At 35.2% G+C, this 22,223-nt stretch overlaps 1 protein-coding gene and 1 pseudogene across 1 annotated transcript; one reads left to right on the forward strand and one right to left on the reverse strand.

Annotated features, from left to right (window-relative positions):
* Nucleotides 1-408: 408 nt before the first annotated feature.
* Nucleotides 409-10,076, reverse strand: LOC126728385 (50S ribosomal protein L4, chloroplastic-like; annotated as a pseudogene).
* A 2,660-nt stretch (nt 10,077-12,736) lies between these two features.
* On the forward strand, nt 12,737-21,158 carry LOC126726347 (integrin-linked protein kinase 1). Its single transcript, XM_050431573.1, has 12 exons — nt 12,737-13,175; nt 13,266-13,340; nt 13,431-13,526; nt 14,318-14,403; nt 14,495-14,615; nt 16,078-16,157; nt 17,142-17,201; nt 17,372-17,478; nt 17,621-17,706; nt 18,657-18,778; nt 19,708-19,819; nt 20,858-21,158. Exons 1-12 carry the CDS (start codon nt 12,846-12,848, stop codon nt 20,963-20,965), a joined length of 1,383 nt encoding a protein of 460 aa, XP_050287530.1. The 5' UTR covers nt 12,737-12,845; the 3' UTR covers nt 20,966-21,158.
* Nucleotides 21,159-22,223: the final 1,065 nt, after the last annotated feature.

Raw genomic sequence — 22,223 nt, forward strand, 5'->3', positions numbered from 1 at the left:
TGACAATTCATAGTTTTAAGCAGAACCTAAGTCCTGCCAGGCTCCTCGGACCACAGACTTTTGGGGAGATTATTACTTGTGATAGATTGGGAGATTATTACTTAAAGGAAATCATTTTAATGCGTGCGCGCAGTTTAGTACCATCACAATCGTCAAATGCGCAGCGCCAGAAACCCATTTTATTTTGACCGATTACCCATATCCACATCGATCGTAAATGTTTAAAGAAGAGTGCTACTAACGCACATCCGTAGTAGGCAAAACGAACATTTTTATATTAATATTCCGAGTACATTAGAAAGAGAGGTCCTTACAAAAAAGGGAAAAGTAGGATAACTCTCATTTAAAAGAAAAATAAAATAAAATAAAAAAATAAAAACTATTTACAGAGATTGAAAGCCAAAAAGGCTAAGCTTGAGCAGGAGGATCTTCTTTCTGCTCGGGCTGAGGAGGAGGAACCTCGATGGTAGAGTCTGCAGCGGGATCCTCCGCCATATCAGGCACAAGGACGGCATCAGGCACCGCCAGGTCCTGCTCCGAAGCCACTTGGGCATCTTCAGGATTCGCACGGATCTCCCTAGGATAGAAGATGCTCTCGAGCAGTTTTAGTGCCGAGTCCGCAGGAACTCCTGCAACATCGAGAGCATGAGCCCATGAAATGCCGCAGTACTCCCTGCATACCTCGGGAATCTCCTCAGACAGCCTGGCCTCCGTCTCTTCAGCCCCGAGCTGGCGAGCAGCATTCTTCTCGGCCTCTGTAGCCTCTCGGATCAGCTGGGCCTCCTCCTTTACCTGCCTCAGCTCATCCTCTACTTTTTGCAGGGCAATCTTGAGATCCTGCATTGCCTGCCTCTCGGTGATGAGGTTAAGCTGCGTCGTGTACAGCTCTTTGCGCTGGTCCTCCGCCTGGGTCTTAGCACTCTTTAAACCAGCCTCTGCACTTTTGCGCCGGTTCTCCGACACCTTGAACTCGTCTGTGAGTTGGAGGTGCTCGTGCTTGAGGGATCCCAAGGCTTTCTCCATCTCCGCCCGAGCCTGGGTCTCAGCCTCAACCCGACTACGGCTATCGCGGCAAAACTCATCAGCCACGAACACCTGCTGAGTAATCTGCGAACGAAACAAGAGTGTTAAAGAAATCTAACAGGATAGGAAAATCAATAGAACAGTAAAAGGATTACTTACCAACGCGAGATCCCTTTTTAGGGATAGGAAGAGCTTGTGCTGGGAGAACCGCCTATAGGCCTCCATGTCCCTAGGAAGGAGTAGGGGTTGCTCTAGGGCGTCAGCCACGTACCCTGCTCGGCCTCTGTTATACTCTCGGACCGAAGCATTGTAGGAGATGGCAACCCCATCCAGCTCCAGCTTGGGGTTCCATGCACGAGGGGAGGCGCGCACGTCAGCAAGGTTCTCCTCATCCCGGCTCTCCGAGGAGTTACCCCTTCTGCTCCTTGGCGCCCGCGTAGTCTTTTGCTGCTTGGTCGGCTGGGCAGTCACTTCACCTTCCTCAGGAGTGTCAACCGGCCTCTTCTTCTTCAGGTCTGGATTAACCTTAAGGCCAGGGTCCGAGACGCCCTGGAGGATCACAGGGGGAAGGGTTTTGACCTTTGATGGACTTGGTCCCTTTGATGGACTTGGTCCCTTCGATGACTGAACCTTTGATGACTGACCTTTCCCTCGGGAGGCCATCAGCTCCTTTAGAGTCTTTCCCTTTCCTGCCATGGGCTCTATCTCTTCGTCTAAAGTATCGTCCGAGCAGATAACGATTGAGGGAATACCAACTGCGGAATGTTGGTCCTGCTCTGCTTCGAGATTAGAAAGCTCCACCAAGGGGTCTTGCTGAATTTCCTCCTCGAAGTAAAACTTATCTATCTCTTCCTCAAGGGAAAGACGAGATGATTCAGCCTCTTCTTCAACCAAAACAGCAGCGCCAGGCTCGTTTACCGGAGGTAGCTGCTCTGCTAAGTAGGGATTTCTGACACCTGGCAACACAACTGGTGGCAAATCGTGGTCAGCTAGGAATCCGTTCTGGGACACGTCAATTCTAGCCAGCCTCGGACTGCCAGCCCTTATAGCGTGACCGACTGCCTGAAAAGCGCTGCTCAGAGGTTGATAACCCAGAACCAGATAGGCCGCACGCAACTGTCCGTCCTGGGCGACGTAAATCTCCGACCTGAGAAGATAGTTCAGCGCTGGCACGTTCACAAGGCTTATCCGAGGAGCAACGTGACTTTTATCTGCAAACAAACCAAGAAAAGTGAGGTCAGACCATGAAATTTTCCAATTACAAAGAAAGCAAGAAAAATAACCCCTCAATACTAAATCCTTTCCCCGAAAAGGATCAATCCTAAAAGCGCCGCACCTGGGTTTCTTGCCCGAGTTGGACAATGAATACCGTCGAACCACTCCCCAGAAGCAATGAGGAAGTCATTCTTCACGGTCTTATTGGAAACTGGAAGACAAGAGATCAACCTAACGTCCTCGTTCCGGGATTTAAGATAATACCCATCATCCCCGAGGCGGTGACATTCGTACAGATAAGCCACATCGTGCCAAGTAAGGCCTAGATTCATCCGCTCGTTTAAGACATCTACACAGCCTAGTATCTTGAACATATTCGGGGCACACTGATACGGTGTCAACCTATGGTTGAACAGGTATTCCCTCGTGATCCTACGCATGGGAAGTGTCATCCCTCCCTCTATGAAAGCAATCATGGGGATAACGACTTCTCCCACAACTCTATCTGTCAATACTCCTTCCAGAGGACAGTACCGCAGCCTAACCCCAGGGGGAATGTGATATTTAGCCCTAAAGGCCTCCATAGCGGTTGGAGTTTTTACTAATTTTTCGAATCTACCCATCTGAACTGAAAGGGGGAAATGAAAGTAGAGACCACGAAGAAAAGTAAAGTCCGAGGAGGGAATTGAAACGGAGAGAAAAGCGAAATGTACTGGTACCTTCACAAAACGCTCAAGGGGACGCCTGGAAATCTCTCTTGGACGAAACGCTTCACAAAAACGGCTACGGCGGCGTAACGGACGCAAGTGTTCGTATATCTCTGGGATTCGATGGAGTTCTCTGGAGTCTTTTGAGGTTTGTGAAATGTAGATGAAAGAAGGAACTGAACCCCTCTGACGTCTTATATAGCCGGGAGGAGAGAGAAAATATCATCCCTGCCTAAAAATACGGGAAAAGAACGATGGCCGTTCGATCCACGCCAGGCCGTTGGATGAAGGGAACATAACGCCTCCAGAAGTTAATGGCCACGCCTCGTAAATTGTAGCGCGTCAAAAGTAACGGTCCGCACGCGCGCCCCACGATCTCCTTATTTCCCTCCACTCACAAATATCAAAACCCCGTTTTTCCCCTCGGAGGGAGGTAAAAACCGGAGTTTTGAGGGGCTATTGTGGGGCCCGGCCTAAAAATGATGGGCTATTCCAAACTCAGGCTCGTCCGAGGAGCGTACTGTCCGAAGAGAAGCCTCATATGAAGCGTTACTCAACCCCAATAGCGCCAAGGAAACCTGTCCGAGGAGTAACTCCTCCTCGGACATCACGAAGCCCCAAACGAGGAACTTTCCCCAGCCGTTTCAGCTCATCTTCCCAACATATAAAATGAATTAATTCCAAAATATCTCATGGAAGGCTACCACCACATTAATTGCGCCCCAACCAACCTCTTGGCCGCATTAATGAGGAAAAGACTCCTGAACAGTACCGCCTTGGCCTCTGCAACTCACAAAGGGTCTGATGAGGGCGTCTGATGGGACAGGTGCTCAAGTGGATGCTTGGATGATTAACAGGTGTAAGGTTGAGATGAAAAGAAGAGAAATATATAATGTAGTAGAGTCCCTCAAAGAAAGGGACGAGAGAACTGTATCAGGAAGAAAAAGAAATAAAATCAGACTTGAGAAAGATCCATTCTGGTTTTTTCTATTTTCTTTTTGCAAACCATACTGTCCATGCATTAGACTGAACAAGTTCACTGAGGCCAAGTTCTTTGACCCATCCTCTACAAATAATTGTTGTGGGTTGCGCTTTGGGCCAGGGCCTAATCAACATAAGTTGGGTCAGGAAAATCGTGTAACCACATCTATCTATCTCTTTCTCTTAAAAAGTATATACAAAATTAAATTTTAGATTACAACTTTACTTAACTATGCATAGTCATATATTCAAGTTAAAGTAAATTTCTTTTTAAAAAAAAATAATATTTGTTTAGTTCTTTTTGTTTAAATTTATGGTTCAACAATGATATTTAATCTTCTATATGAAATTAACATTAGTTTAGTTAGTATTATTCAACAATTTCTGTATTTACATCAAATTAGTCTTAGTTTAATTATTATTATATAATTTTATTTAATTAATTTTTACATATAAAAAGATCTCATATAAAATTTTCGCCTTAGGTCCCAAATTTTGTTGGGCCGGCCTTGATATTAAGCATACTTAAAAAAAAAAAAAAATTGTAATGCCCACCTGCATAAACAACAATTAGTGTTTTGTTCACATGTATATTATATAAATTTTAAAATATTAACATCATAACCTTGCTTCTTTCTTTTTTTACATCTTGTATTTGTAAAAAATAATTTATATCTTATCCCATTTCACTTTGTTTTTCCTCCTCTTAGCACATTTTTTTTACATGTTAGATTTCAAAAATATGTATTTGTAGTTCAAATTTTGATTTTAGCATCAAAGGTCTCAATGTTTTCTCTTTTCCGTGTATGATATAGTACAAAAAAAGTGCATAAATGGAAGGAATGTAAAAATTTATTTAATTTCTTTCATATGTTTAGAACACAAGTTTATTTTTGAGTACATTTTTATGATTAAAAATATTTTTGTATTTTATTAAAGATGAAGAAAATGTTAAATTCAAGTTGTTACTTTATAGGTTAATGTTACTTGTAAGAAAATTTTAATTTTTTGGAGCATAAATTGAACATCATTTGTTGTAACATTTACATCAATTTCTACAAAGGGTATCAATGATTTATTTTACTTTAGGTTTTTCTAATATAGGAATATATTTAGTGAGTATTATAGATAAAGATCTCCAATACATGTGTAGCACATTAACGTGTTTTAACTTTTAAGAAGAGAAGATGGAAAACAAATTTCCTTCTTTCACATGGATTGAAATTCGAAAGGTCTCAATACCTTTTCTTTTATGCGCATTTTACAAAAAATATGAACATATGGAATGAAAATAAAAATTTATTTAATTTTTTTTATGTGTTTTATTTTATAAGATTATGTTTAACATGTTTATATTTAAAAAATAATTGTTAAATTCATTCAAAATTAACAAAGGCATTTAACACTTTTGTAGTTTGATGTTAGCAGTTAAAATTAAAATTTTTTGAAGTTGCAAAATTAGTCTTACCATTGGGACACTGAACCATTGAAAGAGATGTCAGACATTGATATTAATGGAAATGAATCCAAGCAATTACAATAACGCCTATTATTGCTAGTTTTTAGTCATTTTACAGTGTCATTTTTTATTATCAGATTCTATGATGTAATTTTGAAATGTAATTTAATTTCCAAAAATTATTACATGAAAAAAATGATATTATTAATATCCAAATGACAACTGTGAGTACACAACTCGCACCAATCGGTTTTTGTCCGCTTTGGGGAGCTAGTCTCTCACGGTTTTGTCCTCGACCCCGAGTGTGGTCTTTTGAGATTTTCACCTTCTTTGAGGCTTGACACCCTTAGTCTCACATCGGTTGGAGAACCCTCCCACTCATGGTTTATAAGCTTCTGGAGCAACCATGAGTGTACCACTACTACACACCACTACTACACATGTGTAGTAGTGGTACACTCATGGTTGCTCCAGAAGTTTATAAACCATGAGTGAGAGGGTTCTCCAACCGATGTGGGACTAAGGGCGTCAAACCTCAAAGAAGGTGAAAATCCCAAAAGACCACACTCGGAGCTGGGACAAAACCGTGAGGAACTGGCTCCCCAAAGCGGACAAAAACCGATTGGTGCGAGTTGTGTACTCACAACAACCGTTAATGAAATGTACTTTTTTGTTTGAAATAATATTCAAATTATATGTAATTTTATTTTTTTGAAATAAGATTATCTATAATTTATTCTAATAATTATAATATAAATTTATTATTTTCAATTAATACTCATGAAAATCAATAAATGCATTTTGGTAGACATAGAATGTGTATATCTATCTGTTTGTAACTAAAGGAATCTTGTATATAATAAATAATATATGTTTATACATATAGAACATCGTAGGTTTATACTTATCTTATGTTTTCACTGTGGAGTCTTACATTTTTAATTATTTCATTCTATTTTCATTAAATTTTCTAATCAAATAAACAAACAAATTAACCCATAAAAAATTATATAGGTATTGGTTGGGTCATGTGAATTGACAAATTTAGATTGGGATAATATTCAGAAATAGTAGTTATTATACCATTCAAAAGAAGGAATAATATCCTCTTTTTGGAATATCCACCTATTTGAGTAATGTTTTACATTTGTTTCAAAACCGGAAACCCTAATGCTTTCTGAACATATCCATTTTTTGGGTTAAAAAAAAATATTTATACACATAAAATACTCTTACCCATTTTATTTTATTATAAAATTTTTTCTTTACATTTATATTTCAAAAAATATATATATTTTGCAGCACATTTTTTAGTTTCGGCATAAAAGTTCTCAATATTATCTCTCTTATGTATATATCATAGATTCAAAAATGTGCACATATGCATGCATTGAATGTACAAAGCTTTTAAATTTATTTTTTATGTTCAAAATACAAGTTTATGTTTAAGTATGTATATATATATTTTTTCTAAAAAAAAGGTATATGTTTGTTTTTAAATTGTTTGTTAAATTAATTTAAGATTAAGGAATAATTAAATGCAAGTTGAGACTTTTATAGTTTAATGTTAATAAAAAAAAGAGTCAATTTTTTGTAGTGAATGTCATGTCTCTAGCTCTTTCCACTAATTGGTTCATGTACGTTGTGGCATCTTCTTGAGACCACGGGCAACCCATCTTGGTTGTTTAAGCTCTCGTGTGTATCAGGCTGCAAGATAGCACAATAGCCAGATTCTATTTCTTGGGCATTATCTCTACTAGTTAAATTAAAAGAACAAGAATGGGAAAGAAGGAATAGGGAGTAAAAGAGAATCCCCAATTTTATTTTATTTTTTTGGTTAAAATAATTCCCATGTTTGAAACACAAAAAAGAAAGAAAGAAAGAAAAAAAAAGAACTTTGTTAGTATTTAGCATTCCAATCATTTGTCATGATCTTATTAATCTATGCAATTTGGCAAGCCCTTGGGTTCAGGCATCTTTTAAGTGTGTTTTTATAGCAGGAAAAAATTATCAAAGCTTGACTAATTTAAATTTGAAATATTTTACTCTCAAAGAGAGAGTCAAACTTATTTTAGGGCTTCTTTGAAATGGTTCACCAAAAATTCGAATCATTTGTCATAATCTTACTGGTTTATGCAATTTGGCCAGCCCCTAGATTTGGGCATCTCTTAAGTGTATTTTATAGTGGGAAAAAGGATCAAGGCTGGATTAAGATGAGAATTTTAATTTGAAAGATTTTACTCTAAAAAAGAGAGTCAAAGTTATTTTAGGGCTTTGAAATGGTTCTCTATAAATTCAAATGTTGACACAGGTTTTTGGGTAAGAAAATGATTTTTCTTTATGCGGTTTCTTGCAAGATCTTTGCCCTTTTAGCTCCGTTTAATATTTACAATTATTTAGGTTTCAGAGGCTAATGCATAACTATATCGTTATAGAGTTGTAGATCCTTAGGACTAGTGTTTGATCTAATGTTTGAGCTGTTAAGAACCCCTAAATTAATGTAGTTTTGTATTGAACAAAGTTGAAAGTTGACAGCACAATTATGACAGAGACTAATAGGAGGATTGAATTAAACAAAATTGAAAGTTAAAGAATTGAATTGAATTTTAGGCAAAGTTAGAAGATACAATTTGTAATTTAGCCAACAAAAAGAAAAGTCATCCCTCAATTGATTCTTTTCTTAACAAAATAAAAACTTATCTGCGATAAGCTGGTTTTACACTACCCAAATAATCTAAAAGAATATGTAAAACCATTTGCAAAGAGTCACAAAGTTCTAATTTGGCTTGAGGGAATGAATCGATCAAGCCACCCTTATAAAAAAATAAATAAAAAAATTGAGACAACTTATTTTATTTATTTATTTTATAAAAGAGTTTCAATTTAGGACAAAGTTTAGTGACAAAATTAGTTATAGCCTTAGGCTACAACCTTACTCAATATCTTTTTATTGAAGGTGAATTATGACAAATCTACCATTAGATTACATCTTCTTCTTATACCCTATATGCTTGCAAATTTTTTAGAAAATTAAAGATCAATAACTATATTATCAATAAATTATTTAAATTGCAAGTTTTTGTAGTTTAAAATTATATATAAAATATAAGATTATAGATTATATAGTAAATAATATCCGATTGACACAAAATTGGACATGTGTATTAAGAGCGTAGCATGCCTGTCAACAGTTAGATTTTCAAAATATGTAGTAATATTTATTTTATTGAGTAAGGTTGTAACTTTAGGTTACAACCAGTTTGGTAGCTAAAATTTGTCATTTGACAAATCTACTATTAGATTGCATCTTCTTTTTATATCCTTCATGTTAACAAAATTTTTAGAAAATTAAATATCAATAGTTATATTATCAATAAATTGTTTAAATTGCAAGTTTTGTAGTTTAAAATAATAAATAAAATATAATCTTATAAATCATATAGTAAATAATATTCGATTAACACAAAATTTGACATGCGTATTAATAGCGTAAAAAAATGCAATTCAACGGTTGGATTTTCAAAATATAGAGTAATTTTTATTTTATTGAGTAAGGTTGTAGCTTTAAGCCACAACCAGTTTTGTAGCTAAACTACAATTAGTGTTGTTTTTTTTATCATTAGGACTTGAGGACGAGACCCACCTCGACCTCAAGTCTGCCCAACCCAATGCCGCCCGCACCATCATTTGTAGGCCCACTGAAAAATAAAACAAATCCTCCACCACAATCGTGTTAATTACCGTGCTTACGATTGCGGTCGATATTGCTAACCTCTTTTCCTTCCCATTGATTTTGATGGTCTAGTCTCTAGGCTTAGGCCTAAAAACCATGCCTCCGCCGGGCCTGAGTGGGGTCCGGTGGAGTGTCCAGCTCGTCTCTTTTTGAGGATAGGGCTTTTTGCCACCGCCTCTAACTTCGCTGCGGATGAGAGTGGAGGCGGTGCTGCGGTGCTTGTTTTGGAGGTTAGTGATGATGCCTCGGTGAACAATGGCATGAGCAATGTTGGGTGGGGTGGACTTGAGGTCAAGGTGGGTCTTACCAATTTTATTGCTAGTGAAGGAGAGGACTAGGATGGTGGCAAGCTTAAAGGTGATTGATAGGGGTTTGGTTTGGGTTTTGAGGGAATTGGGTTTGAAGGTTAAAGAAGAAGAAAGGTTTGAAAGGAAGATGGAGGAGGATGAGGGTGGTGCTGAATGTTGCCATTTTTACACACAGAGAGACAGATATTTCTGATTTTTTTTTTAATTAATGTTTTCCAGTTTTTTGAAATTAAGAAATTTTTTATAAAAAAATCCAAAATGGCATTGTTTTAATAAGTGGACGACAGCATTTAATAGAAGACTTAATGGAGGATTGAACTGATCATACTTAAAAGTTAGAGGATTGAAATGACAAAAATCAAATTTAGAGGAATGAAATGATAAAATGTGAAACTTAGAGGGTTAGTATTGTATTTTAGCATTTTTTTTTATATTTAAGTTTTTTTATTATATTTATTTCTTAATTTTAGAAAAAAAAAGTTAATTAAAAAAAAGCCAATTAAATGTGCAAACAAAAAGCCAACTAAATATTTGTTTTATATTTAGTTTCTGCATTAGTCTCCTCCAGCTCAAGTTACTCAAGCTCCTTCTACCTTCAACATTAGTATACATGATTTCCAATCAACACAATACGAAGGCATTTCCACCATTTCCTCTGCAACAAAAGGTAGGGGTGACAATTCGTGTTTGCGTGTCGAGTTCGTGTTGTGTCAACTCATGAGTATTCGACGATATAAGTTAACACTAACCTAACATGTTTATTAAATGGGTCAAGATTCCTTAATCTTAATATGACCCATTTATTAAACGGGTCAGTCGCGTCAACTTGTTTATCAAAGTTTATCAAAATGAAAATTTTTTTTTTTTGAAAAAACAAACAAATAAATATTTTTAATATAAAATTTAGAACTTACGAGTAATTGCATCATAAATAATCATTCAAAACTAAATTATATCACAATATCACAAATAATCAATCACAATATGTTAAAGAAAATAAATCACAACAACTAATAAGTTTATATACCTAGAGTTTGAAGGGTATATTGGTAAAATGTCATTTAATTAAACGGGTCAACTGTGTCAACTCAAATATGACATGAACTCATTAAGTTTCAACCCATAACCTACTAATTTCATATTGTGTCGTGTTGGGTTCGCGGATCGTGTCCAATTTTGCCACCCCTAACAAAAGGTACCTCTTCTCCATTCTCGTCACTCTCACTCTCCCTTATTCCAATTCCACATCCAATTACTCCCAATTTGACCTTAACCTGGTCATGCTTAACTAGATTTCATTAAACAAACAAATTCAACAAATTATCTTATCGCGACACTGCACCGAAAACTCCTCTCAAGACTCTGAACCCATCGATGTTTCCAATCCTTGTTTCGGGTTGGACATGTGTGTGAAGATGGATCAAAAGAACAAGGACGAATGAAGAACCATCGAATGGAAGCCCATAAATACTTGTTTGCACATTTAATTGGTTTTTATTTATTTATTTATTGATGTTTTTTTTATATAAAAAAAAGTTAATTGCAATAACTAACGGCATATTAACAAAAGACTTAATTGGGAAGAAATAAAGCTTAAATGATTGAAATGACAAAACTCAAACTTATAGGATTGAAATGAAAAATGATGAAATTTAAAGAGTAAGTATTACATTTTAGTCTTTTATCATACTTGATAGATACTTTGATTTTTAATTTTTTTTTTCCTTTTGGCAATTAAATATTAAAAATAAGTTGGTAATTATCAAATGCTAGTTAGCCACGTGCCTAAAACTTTTACATTGATTATTATATTAGAAATACTTCAAAATACGAAAATAGGGATCACCGACGGACATTAATCAATACTTTATTGTAACATTTAAAACTCCTTTTCTTTCTACTTTTGCTAATCACTTTTTGGGACATCACGATGATCATGCAAACAAATAGAACTCTTTCAAGGAAAAATTAGTGTGTACTCCTGAAATATCATAAATATGTATTTCTTCTGCTTACATGAATGATGGGTTCCACTAATTAAATTTATGATGAGATCCATCATTTATGTGAGAGGAAGATATCCGCATTTATAATGCTCAAAAAATACCTAATAATTTTTCATCTATTTTTTTGGGTTTTATTTTTTTATATTTAAAATCAATATTTACTCTACGTAAGCAAAAAGAAAAGGCAAACAAGAAACAACCAGGTCCAACTGCTCGGCAGCCCAGCATCTTCATGTGACCTCAACGCGCTTATTCGGGTCGGGTCCCACACCATTGCCAATCCTACGGTTCAGATTTGCTTCTCCGTAGACTGGGTCCCACATACCAGTCTGAAAGCAAATCTTCCTCCACACTCATAAATAAAGCTCGCCAACGCCTACACGTAGCGAACCTACCTCCAGAAAGTCACGAACAATGTCTGGGAACACACACACACACCAAAAAAAAAAAAAAAAAAAAAAAATTACAATAATTTTTGCCGCAAATTATGAGGGGTAGACCCATGACGCACCACTCAAAACATGGCACATGGCAAATTATGTAAAAAATTGTGTAATTTTTTGTGGTACTATCATATTTTAGGACAAGTTACATATTTGGTTCCTATTATTTGAAACATATTTCAATTTGATTTTTAATCTTTTAATTGTATTAATTTGATCTCTAACTTTTGAGTGTCGTGTCAATTTAATCCATGTTGTTATATCTTGGATGAAAATTGATGACATGTCAAATGACCAAAATAAAATTTTATTGTATTGTTACATCAATGAAAGCTAATTTTTTATTTTGGCCATTAGACGTGTCATCAATTTTTATCCAAAAATTATCAATAGGGACTAAATTGACACGGTATTGAAATGTTAAGGACCAAATTGACACAATTAAAAGGTTATGGACCAAATTGAAATATGATGTATAAGATAGAGACCAAATACACAGTTTACCCTATATTTTATGTAACTATTACCCCAGCTTGCACGGCAAGTAATGAAGAAAGAATAGTAAATTTATGTAGATCTTCCTCTCCACCATTCAGTTTGTGTAAATATTTTGGTACTTTTTTAATTTAAGAAATGTTATATTCATATTATTTTTATAACATATTTTAAGTAATAAGTTATTACTATCTATAACTTGTTTTAAAAATACCGACTTGATTCTTTTTATTTTATTTCGTTCTCTTAGCAATTTTCCAAAGTCGCAGGGAGGAAAGCGCACTTTAGTCGGCTCTTCTTACCGTTTACTCCGAAATATCCCTCACGCGCTATAAACGCGTGAAACCCCTCTCTCTTAACCAACTACCGCACTTTGAAAATTCAGCCCAATTTCAATTTCCCTTTCCAAGTCAGACTTCAAATTCCAATTCCAAAAAAGTTCTCCTCTCCGCAAGCTAAGCAAAAATTTGTGGCAATGGAAACGAGAGCGGCGGTGAGATTCACATTGGGGAAGCAGTCGTCGATGGCGCCTGGGAGGCACGACTCCACGGCGGCGGCGGCGGTGGAGGAGACTGATGACGTGGAGAGACCAATGGATCCAGAAGTGAGGCTGATGTACTCGGCGAACGAAGGCGACCTGGACGGGATCAGAGAGCTATTGGATTCCGGCGTCAACGTCAACTTCAAGGACACCGACGGCCGCACGGCCCTCCACGTCGCAGCCTGCAATGGACTCACCGACGTCGTTTCGCTCTTGCTTGACCGTGGCTCTGAACTCGATCCCAGTGATTGCTGGGGCAGCACAGTTAGTATAATTAACCAACTAACTAACTAACTAACTGACATCCACAAATTCGGTAAACATTTATTTATTTATTTTTCCTTTATAAAACAGCCTCTTGCAGATGCTACGTATTACAAAAAGCACGATGTGATTAAGCTTTTGGAGAAGCGTGGTGCTAAGCCACTCGTATGTGTTTTTGTTTTTTGAATTGGAAATCATTTCATTGTTTTTGTGTTTTTTGATTTCGAAATTGTTGACTGTGATTTTGCTGCTCAGATGGCACCAATGCACGTTAGACATCCCCGTGAAGTTCCCGAATATGAAATCGATCCCAAGGAAATTGATTTTACCGATAGTGTCGAAATTACCAAGGTACTAATATTTTCGTTGTTTGCTTTGTTTCGTGAACCTGGATAATTTACTAGAGAGCTTGAATGGTTTAAATCACACTTTGCTTTTAAAGTTTCATTAATTTCAATGAAACTCAGTACAGTATTTCAGTAAATTTAAGTGGGCTTCTTTTAATATTTGAATATCATTGATTGTCAATGGTCGGTAGGCACATTCATAAATTTTTATTATTTTTGGTGAAATAGTTTAGGGTTTAAATTGGGTTGGATTATTATACACTCAATGCTTTAGGGGCTTTCTTGAGAGTGGTGGAAAGAATGTAAAACCCATCTGTATTTTTTCCTTTAAAAAAAAAAAATATCATTCTATAATTTTTGGAACCTTTTTATACAATTTTGGGGTCCTTTTATTGCAAAACTGTTGTATGTGCGGGTGCATGCGCCCTTTGTCTCACCGACAGGGCAGGACCCATCTGTCATTGAGACAAAGGTCTTATGCGCCCGGTGCATGAGATATCTTCTCCCTTTTATTTATGTAATGCGGGCTTAGGTCTATGCCTGGAGCTAGCTAGCTAGCTCTGCGAATGAATCAAAGATTTGCTGACCACTTTTGGGTTTAAATTTGGTAGTCTTATGAAATGTTATTTTCAATTATTATCCTTCTCAAGCTGCAGGAATAGCTTTGTTTAGAATTTTAATAGTAATAAAAAAATTTAGTTTGACCAAATATGCTAGTTAGTGTCATTTTGTCTTGTTAATTATCTTCCTCTTGTATTGAATTTACCAATTTGGTATGAAAAAAAAATGTCTCAGGGAACCTTCCATTTAGCATTGTGGCGTGGCATACAGGTCGCTGTCAAAAGGCTTGAAGAGGAACTGATTAGTGATGAGGAAAAAGTGTGGGTTGCTCATGGATTACAAAAAAAAAATTATGCTAAAAATTCTTTCCCATGTTTTGACGGACTCTTTAAAGCAGTTGGTTTTCTGCAGGAAGTCATTCAGGGATGAGCTTGCATTGCTTCAAAAGATACGACATCCAAATGTAGTGCAATTTCTGGGTGCTGTCACTCAAAGTAGTCCAATGATGATTGTGACGGAATATCTGCCCAAGGTTTTTTTTTCCTCATTCTTTGATTGTTAGCATATAATAGAATTTTCTGTTGATTTACTCAATAAGTGGCACTCTCATGATTTTAAGTCGTTTGAATATGTTGAGTGTTCTTATCTTTTATACTCTGTTTATGGATAGAAATTGTACTGGTTGTAGTGACATATGCATATATGAGTCAGAAAGTGTTAGAGGATTAAGAAGAGAGTATTATGGGTTGTACCCTTGTGTTTTATGGGTAGTAGTACTCTTCTAGAACAGGTCAGGAAGTTTTTAGGTGGTGAGCTGTCCTAATCAAGAATATTCATTTTCCTATTGTAATCACATTTCCTATATAAGAAATGTTGAATAAGAGGGCTGCGAAGAAATAGAATTTCCAGGACCTTCTTTCAATATATCATTCTTATTGGCACTCTTGGTGTTTCTAATGGAGATATTTAGGATTCAAATCCACCCACCCCCAACTATCAATGCATGGAAGAAAAACAGAGAGGAGCAAGAGGAATGAATCTTATGTCTTATGTCATGTCTCCTAAAAAATTGTCCACTATAGTCTTTGTATGGGGTGTTGCATGGAAAGTGGTTATAGAAGGTTAGAAGCAGTGATCTAAAACATGGAGAGAATTTCTTAGATCGGGCATAGTGTATTTTAAGGCATTGTGAAAGAGCCTTATTTATGGTGATATATCTTAGGAAGCACGGACACGGACACGGGTATGGGTGCGGATATGAAACAGTGACATGAGAAATTTCTGAAAAATTATAACATGAAATAGCCGGTATGAAACCGGTATGGTACGACATTGGTACAACACCCTAAATGAAGTGTTTGTGCTTCCTAGGATATATCAAGGGGCTTGGTCTGTTTGTTGACTGCAGAAGCTATTATTAAATATTTACTGTGTATGAGGGCATTATGGAAAGCTTAAAATGTAATCACTGGTGAGGAGGTTTTGGTGCATAACCATTTTGTTGGTCGGTATCAAGGTAGAGGCTCCGCCTTTATGGAAATAAATTGGTGCTCAGTCTGATCAGAGTTGCTTTCTCACCATCTATAGCTGTTGTTACTTATCATCCCTTTATTTAAAGTGCATGGTCCTAAATGAAGCCTGCATGGGCTAAAATTAGTGAACTACTTAATTTTCTATCCTAGGTTTAGTCAATTTATTTTGGTCAGCACTACAAAATTTGATTTTGTTCTGTCCTGGATGGCATTTACCATAGCGTATATCCTCTTTTTTGTTATTATCATTGTGGAAATTAAATTGTACGCAATGTGTTATGCTACACTATGGCAGTGTGCCTTTGTAATCTTGCTTTCCTTTAGTCCTTGATTTTTTTGTTTGTTTTTAAAGATATGCTTGTAATATGTTTGTGTGTAAATATATAACTGATTGGTGGTTATAAAAGTTAAAATCATCATATGAAATTCTTTCGTATATTTATTTTGCCACAATTGGTGCAGGGAGATCTTCGAGCATTCTTGAAGAAAAAAGGGGCTTTAAAGCCAATAACAGCCGTGAGATTTGCACTTGATATTGCAAGGTCTCTTTCTTTTTTCTTATGCTATTGAAGAATTACAATGATTGCTTGTTCTGAATTGTTAGTATGATTACAGTAGTCATTTTTAATGTGAGAATTATAACTAATAGTACATAAACGTAATAACTGTGGGTTTTTTGGAATATTCTATGAACTGAATGGAGATTTATCTTATTTACTTTTCCACTAAAAAGTCTTCCAATTAGTTATCAATTTCACTTGTTTATGTACTGAATAATAGCTAGAGTTGATGTTAGATAGGTAGTAGCTCATGCCTGACTGAAGAAAGCACAAAACAGACACCTCCTTCAAAATTCTACTTGTAATATGTAGAAAATAATCAAATATAACAAAAGATAAGGATCATGACGATGACAAACTACAAGAAAGAGAAGTTTTAAAGAACTGAATAAAGGAAAGAAATATGCCAATAGATTAAGTTTTTTACTGAATTAGTTCTAAAGAAAGGAAAGGAGATATTTATATTAGATTCTAACAATATATGGCTTCTTATCAGTTGGTTGTGCTTATTGTTCAGAAATCACTATCAAATTTCTTGTATTCAGAGAGGCACTGGACTTAACATTCATTATGGCATATGAGATATGGTCTTTGAAACCCATTTTGTGCATCAAGATTGAAACTTGATAAATACCATTTAATTTGTTAAAAGAAAAATTCTTTTTAGATTTTGACACTATTTTTAGCTTCAAGTTTTCATTTTAGGCTCTTCTTTATAAAAGAAATAAAATTGTACTTATATTAAGTTTAACAGTTTGATGATCGAAATGATTGTTGCATAACATGTCATCTAGCAAAAAGAAAACAGTATGTGCACATCACCATTTGGTTGATAAACAATTAAGCATTGTGCATTGATCAGTTTTATTTTCTGCTTGTTTCTTGGCATGGGAAGTTGGGAACATGATAAACTAACATTTTTTTTGGATATTTTCCCATGTGACATTGCCTTTGGAAAATTTTCAGGGGAATGAATTATTTGCATGAGAATAAGCCACCAATAATTCACCGTGATCTTGAGCCTTCGTGAGTTTTCTTCTTCAACTTGAACTCTCTTGATTTCATGTGTAAACACCTTCCAGGATTAGCATTATAATATTTTCAGTTGAAAATCCACTATAAGCCAATTTTCTGAAACTGCTGGCTTTTGTTTTTTATTTTTGTATTCTTTATGTTTCTTACGAGTAAGATGACAGAAATATATTGCGGGATGATTCTGGGCACCTCAAAGTTGCTGACTTTGGAGTTAGCAAGTTGATGACAGTTAAAGAAGATAGGCCTCTTACTTGTCAAGAAACTTCTTGTGAGTGATTTCTTTTGGTCATAATTTTTCTCAATGTGGTTGAGACTTTGCATGGCTATGAATATAATATTTCAATAAAATGCACACTTGATGAATTTTCATTCGTCATTGCAATGTGTTAATGTTAATTTGTAATTGACAGGCCGATACATTGCTCCAGAGGTTTACAAAAATGAAGAATACGATACCAAAGTGGATGTATTCTCATTTGCTTTAATTTTGCAAGAGGTAAGAAGTACTCTCATTCTATATTTCTAAACTCTTAACATATCTCAAAGTGTTAGCTCCTTCTTTATCTCTTGTTTAAAATTTGTTGATCATTGAAGTATAAAAAAATCAAATTCTTATAAACAACATCGCTGGCTGTATAAGCTACCTTAACAGCAAAAATTTCTCCTTCCCAACCCCCCCCCCCCCCTAAATTTTTAACTTGTTCTTATCTTTTCTCATAATGTTTACATGATCTCAACTTATTGTTTCCTTATTCTTTGTTCTTCTTTTGTAATTCTAGAATATTTCTTCAGGGAATCTTACCCAAAACAGATAAATTTTTCTAAATTCTTAGTTAGGAACTTAGGAACTAAAAAGAAAAACTCTATTAATGAAGAGAAATAATGCCTGCCTTTCTATATATTCAATCTATATTTTAACAATCTTTTTATGCGATTGATGTTGCTTGCTTTAGCCCAAACGGCACTTCCACCACTTAAGAACAAAATGGTGGGTTAGAGATTGCAGGTTTCAATCTTGCAGGATGTGTGAGTCATACTACCAACCAACTAAAAAAGAGTGTATCCAAAGTGCAGATTTAGAAACTATTGTGTCTCACGGGTATTCCTTTGATTGTTTAACACATTGAACTTATTTTAGATGATCTTGGAAGACAATTTGCACACTGATTTGGGAAGTGTTGGTGGTCATCTCCTTTCTCTATCACTCTGTTTGACACTGCAATTTCCCTTTTACAACTTTGTTCAGCCATGCTACATATTCATTCCTTCTTTTCTCCTAATTCATTATGTAATAATCAGCTAGATTTCATACTTTGTTCTTTTTAAATGGTAAGTGTGATCAGTTGAGACTTTATGGGGTCTTACTCTTATCTTATGCTTTTTCGTTAAATTCAATTTGGTCATAACAGGCTTGACTAGTGACATTTGCAATATCCTGTACTTCAGATGATTGAAGGCTGTCCACCTTTTTCTGCCAAACAAGAAAATGAAGTTCCTAAAGTATATGCTGCAAAAGAGCGTCCTCCTTTCAATTCTCCAGCAAAGCATTATGCACATGGACTTAAAGAGTAAGTCCTATATGCTTCTCTGATATATTAATGTATGTCAGCTTTCAGTATTTGTTAATGGTAAATGACATAAGTTTTATGCTACTTTATTTCATAACTTGTAAACGTTTTTGGTAAACCTACATTGTGTCCTTTGCTTTCATCAACGAAAAATATAGTTTAGTCCAAAGTTCTTGCTTTGGTAAAAAGTTGACACTTGGAGTGGCATTTTGTTATCAAATATGATGATTATCAGTTAATTCTGTGTGGATTTTGATTTATTATTGCCTTTTACTTATATGAGGGCATGAAGTCAATATGTGAACTCTTTGACAATAAAGAAAAAAAAAAAAACTAAATAATCTAAATTATTTTTATAAGGTTAGTGAGAAACAGTCCTAAGTTGAATGACTTGCCAAAAACTTGAAGGTCCTAAGTTCCATCTGTAAGATATTACTGTGAATTAGTTTGTAAGAAGATCTCTGTTGGTTGTGCGGCAATTTGTTTTTGGTTTAGGCAGTGTGGCTTTGTCTTGGGTTCAACACACCATTGGACTATGGAATTTCTGGGGTGTCTCATGGTTGGGAGTGGAATAGTTTGACCAAAGTTCGAGACACCACTTCCTTTTATTACCCCCAAAAAAAAAAAAGTGAGAAATGGCTTGAAGAAAAGGTTAGTGGTTAGGCAACTTTGGTAGCAGTATAATGGACATCAATATCTATCTCCTGTTTTAATGTTATTTTGTCTCTGCTTCTGTCACCGGACTTCTATTTTGATATGTTTGTCCTCTTTTTTTTTTTTTTTTTGGCCTGACGAGAATTTTCTGATTTAACATGACTATGGACTGCCAATCAAAGTTGGTCCTTTATAGGAATATTGTCTTTTTTATTGTTTTTGAATGTGGATGGGTGTAAGGTCATAGATATACATCTGATCATTTCTGCTTACAGGTTAATTGAGGAGTGCTGGAGTGAGAAGCCAGCTAAAAGACCAACATTTCGACAAGTCTTAACAAGGCTGGAGTCCATACACAACAGTTTTGCTCATAAAAGGCGTTGGAAGGTTTATACACTCTCTCTCTCTTTGTGTGTGTGGGGGTATTGGGGTGGTGTAGCTGTAGGTGTAGGTGGGTGCATGCATGCATGCGGTTAACAGTAAGTTTCATGTTTAAAACTTGATTGGTTCTATGTAGAGAAAAGAAGAGGGAAGAGAGAAAACATGAGAGTTTAAGTGGTTAGCCCTTGTGTCCTACATCCATGGAACAAGAGCTCAAAAGACTACATCTTCACTTAGAAAATGATACATTACAATAGAATCAATCACAATTTTGATTTGATTGCTTCAATCTCACAATTTCATCAAACAATCAATTTCTTAATTTATTCCAATCCCATGATCTTCTCCAAGAATCAATGCCTTGATTTGGTCTTTTCAATAATATGGAAAGTCTATACTTTCCTACATTTTATAACCAAATAAATTTTATATGATGTTAACTATTTGAGTGGCCTAAAGTTGCATATGCAAAGGCAAAGCACTTCTTTCAATTTCTGGCTGTTGGCCTGTTTGTAAAGTGGGGTCCACAGTCCATGTTTAAATTTGGAAATTGCTAAAGATGTTATAAATTTTCCTACATAACCTTTACAAACTAATATGCAGAAATTCTCTCAAAAAAAAAAAAAAAAAAAAACTAATATGCAGAAAAATGTAATTAGTTGATATCAACAACGTAATTAATGTCAGAATGACTTTTTTGTGATTAATGACACTTCAGTTTGTAAAGGTTATATAGTATCCTTAGTATCACTCTTAAAGGTTTTTTAATTTTTAATTTTATTTATTTTATTATTATTATTTTTTTTTATGTCTAGGATCGTCAAATAGGCATTCCGTCTTGGTTATGTCAAGCACTAGTTTTTATGGTTTTATTGATTGGCTTATATTGCTGCATGTATTCTATTGTCCTGGCATCCCTTGTGACCCATTTATTATCTTGAATGGTGGTTCTTTCTTTGAATCATCTCACAATCCTGCCGGATAATTGTAAATTTAAAGTCTTAAAGGTTTCCTTTTCTCTTTGGCTCCCTGTAACATGTACAGGTTAGACCGTTGAGATGCTTTCAAAACCTGGAGGCCATGTTAAAAAAAGATCATTCCAATGGACGCAGCCGAAGCCGTTCATCTCGTTCTACTGCTGAGAGCATATGAATAAGAGAGTTCTGCCCGCTTTAGCTTAAAATGTGAAGAAACTTTTTTCCAGTTTGGTGGCAAATGATTGGGTTTTATTCAAGCTTAGCATCATTTTCTTATCTGTGTAATCCTGCTTATGGTAGTCGAATCTGAAGTTATCTCATGTATTGCTCAAGGATAATAAAGCTGTTCATGTACATTATGTATGTAATTGCAGTCTTGAATTTTGTTGTGCAAATCCACGCACGTGATGATTTTGTTTGTTTTGTTTTTTTTTTTTTTGTTTTTGGGCAAGTCAGAGGTTCTGCACTGATAAATTTTTTGATTACTTTAATGGTTTATTTGGATATAGGTATTTTAAGGGGATGAATATGGGTTTTAATTTTTAGTTCAAATGACTTGAATAAAGTATGTAATGAACAATATTTTTTTTCCTATTAATGAAATTTAAGGATGGATTTTTAAGCTTTATTAATAGGTGGATTTGGAATTACCCTTAAATTTAATATGTTATTTCGAATCTATAATGTCATAATAAGTGCTTTTGTTTATGTAAGAAAATCTTCAAATCTCTTATCATCATGTCTTGTTAAATTTATGTTAGAAAGTATTCTTCAAATCCTTTGATTTAGGTAGCTTACCCCCCTCCAAATCGTTCTTCCTTTGGGGCTTGGGCTTGGGCTTGGGCTGGGAATTGGCTTTACCCACTCCAACCTATGTATAAAATGGGCCGACCTGAACTTGTTTAGTTTGTGCAGTTGCAAGCACTAGGCACAGAACCAGTAGACACGGAACTCTGTTCCTCAAAGTCTTTAACTATTAAACAATTACTAGATAGTTTCTCGCGCGATATGTGGATACTTTATACTTTATAAATTAATTTGAAACATTTTTTTTTATCTTGTTTTAAGACCTATTGATAATGCTCATTTTGCTGTATAATATTTATATTTTACCAAAATTTTGCTAAATGCTTTGAAACTCAATTTTCTTAATTCATATAAATATATATATATAATTGTCATAGAATTGGTTTTCAAATATTGAGTGGAATTGCTCTAGCAATCTCATTTTTTGAGGTTAGAGCTGTCAATTTTTTCGACATTTGTAAGAGACTAACATATTATATTATTTGTAGACTTTATTTTTTAAATTGATTAAATGATTTTGAAATTTGAATTTATAAATTTAAATTCAAAGCATAAAATACTTTCATATCCTAAAATTACAAAAATTCAAGAAACCTCCAAAATACTTCCTCAACTACTCCATTTTC

This window comes from Quercus robur, chromosome 5, assembly GCF_932294415.1.
Source record: "Quercus robur chromosome 5, dhQueRobu3.1, whole genome shotgun sequence".
NCBI lineage: Eukaryota > Viridiplantae > Streptophyta > Magnoliopsida > Fagales > Fagaceae > Quercus > Quercus robur.